Source organism: Malurus melanocephalus, unplaced genomic scaffold (assembly GCF_030028575.1).
Source record: "Malurus melanocephalus ecotype Western Australia unplaced genomic scaffold, MMel_1.1 scaffold_378, whole genome shotgun sequence".
In the NCBI taxonomy this organism is placed as follows: domain Eukaryota; kingdom Metazoa; phylum Chordata; class Aves; order Passeriformes; family Maluridae; genus Malurus; species Malurus melanocephalus.
In genome coordinates, this window is record NW_026623610.1 from 675943 (window position 1) to 678414 (window position 2472).

At 54.7% G+C, this 2472-nt stretch overlaps 1 protein-coding gene across 1 annotated transcript in view; it reads left to right on the forward strand.

The window, feature by feature from the left end:
* Positions 1–2472, forward strand: part of ARHGAP44 (Rho GTPase activating protein 44) — a 21475-nt gene that overhangs the window by 7330 nt on the left and 11673 nt on the right. The window contains exons 7-8 of the mRNA XM_057378880.1: positions 2187–2255; positions 2351–2432. Coding sequence (XP_057234863.1) covers positions 2187–2255; positions 2351–2432 — 151 coding nt within the window. The remainder of the gene's footprint in view (positions 1–2186; positions 2256–2350; positions 2433–2472) is intronic.

Consider the following 2472-nt stretch of genomic DNA (forward strand, 5'->3'; position numbering starts at 1 on the left):
TGCCCAGGAACCCATCCTGGCACAGCTCAGCACTGAGCACACTCAGCCCCGCCACTAAAGACACTTCTCTGCCTTCTCTGTGCTGCCTTGATTTCCATCAGTTCCAAGCACTAAGAGGAACTTTTACCCCCTTTCCATGGGATAGGGAGGGACTCTGACCCCCTTTCCATGGGTTAAGAGGGACTTTTCACCCCTTTCCATGGGATAGGAAGGACTTTGACCCCCTTTCCATGGGTTAAGAGGGACTTTCATCTCCTTTCCATGGGATAAGAGGGTCTCCAACCTCCCTTCTCTGTGCACGTTGTGGGGACCTGGATCCTGCTCAGGCTGTAGTGGGGGAGCACCTGATCCTCCTCTGATCAGGGGAGCACCTTCACCAACCCCACTCAGGGAATTTTAATGCTCAGCCTTCAGTGCCTCCCACTCCAAAGGTCCCAGTGACTGCTGGCAGCTGCATGTTTGGAGATGGGAGGGTCCAGAGGCAGTGGCCTGGGGTCACACCTGGGTCTCCAAACTGTTAGAGAAATGTCTCTCCTTTAGGTTTCCCATAGTGGAGTCTCAGACACCCAAATCCAGGAAAAAGTAATGTAACAATGGAGCAGTGCAGCAATAGAAACCATCAGGGTGGAGCTGCTCAGGGACCCTGAACAGAGAAACCCTGGAGCTTTTAAGCCTCTGCACCTAAAGCTCCTATTCCTCAAACCTTACCCCTCACAGTCCATGGGTGATTTTTGGCCTGGGATCCTCTCACACTTCATGGAGTTCTCTCTCCATGTCCTCACACACAGGACAGGAACTGTTCTTACCTTTGGGCTTGTGTAACAAACTTGTTTTGTGTTTACCTTCCACCTAATCTCTGCCAAGGGCTCATCCTTTATCTGCTGCCTGTCCTTGAAGGCCTTTTCCCTGGAGTCCTCTTATCTGGTGGAATGAGTGGATCCATTTCCTCCCCTGGAGGTCATTTGAAGTTCACTCACACAGAGTTTTGAGCAGGGCCCTCTGTGAGCTGGTTAAAATGCACTGAACCCTAAATAATCACAGTTAATTTCTAACCATTTAAGTCAGCTTTGATCCTCAGCACCCACAGGAAATGCTGGCCCACGCCAAGCCCATGTGTCCCACCCAGCCACATCACCCCCACCATCCCACAGGGCCATGTCCCACCCTGCTGGCTGTGCTGGGTGGGAGAAGTGCCCAAGTGTGGCAGGAGGGAGCTTCCAGCACCTTTGGCATAGACTGTGGGGTTCAGGATAAAATCCACCAGCAAACTGCGATTTGAAATTTCCCTGGGGCAGAAAATGCTGAGGGCTGGGCAAAGCTGGTGCTACAGGAGGTTGGAGAGGCAGGAGCTGGTTTGAGGCAGGAGATGGAGCTGGGTGGGTGTCCCAAATCCCAGCTGTCCTCAGATCCCAGCTCTGCTCTCAGATCCCATCTCTGCTCTCAGATCCCATCTCTGCTCTCAGATCCCATCTCTGCTCTCAGATCCTGTCTCTGTTCTCAGATCCTGTCTCTGCTCTCAGAACCCAGCTCTGTTCTCAGATCCTGTCTCTGCTCTCAGATCCCAGCTCTGTTCTCAAATCCCAGCTCTGTTCTCAAATCCCAGCTCTGTTCTCCAGGAGCACAACCACAACCCACATCCTTTGAAATGCAGCCCCAAACTCAGACTGTTTCTCCCATCTTTGGGCATCAGAGCCCCACRTGCCCAGGAATTTCCAGCACCCCAGGACAGCCAGGAGTTGTCCCAGTGTGTTCAGGGTGCTGGTGTTGGATGCTGCAGCTGGGGTGTGTTTGAACCCCCYGAGGGTTTTGCTCCAGTTGAGTTTCCAAGGGGATTCCCAGAGGAGAGCAATTCAGGAAGTGGCAAAGCCTCTTCTGTGGGCACGAGGGCAGTGTCCTGGTGCCAGTGGGTCMCTGGAATTGGGAGTAGAAAGCTCAAGTGCCCCTTTGGCCTGGTCTGTGCTGATCCCTGGGGATAGAGCGGGGCTGGAATTTGGGTTGAGTGAGTTGGGAAGCAAAGCCCCCAGTGCTGCCTTGTGCTCACCATCCCCAGCACACTCCAAGCACGTGCTGCCCTGTGCCACTCTGGCTCCTGGTGGCACCAAGCTRGTCCCTGCTGGTGGCTTCAGAAGGGTAGTGCTGGTGGCACTGGGAGGGGAGGGAGGTGACGGCTCCTCTGCTCCCTGCAGGACCAGCTCTCGGCTGACATGTACAATTTTGTGGCCAAAGAAGTCGACTATGCAAACTATTTTCAAACTGTAAGTGCCACCCATGCCCCGACTGTCCCTGTCCCTGTCCCTGTCCCTGTCCCTGTCCCTGTCAGCACAGTGACCCTGATGCCCTGTCCCCGCAGCTGATCGAGGTGCAGGCCGAGTACCACCGCAAATCCCTGGCGCTCCTGCAGACCTTCCTGCCCCAGATCAAAGCCCAGCAGGGTGAGTGCCCACAGCTCTGTCCCAGTCCCCTGTGACACTG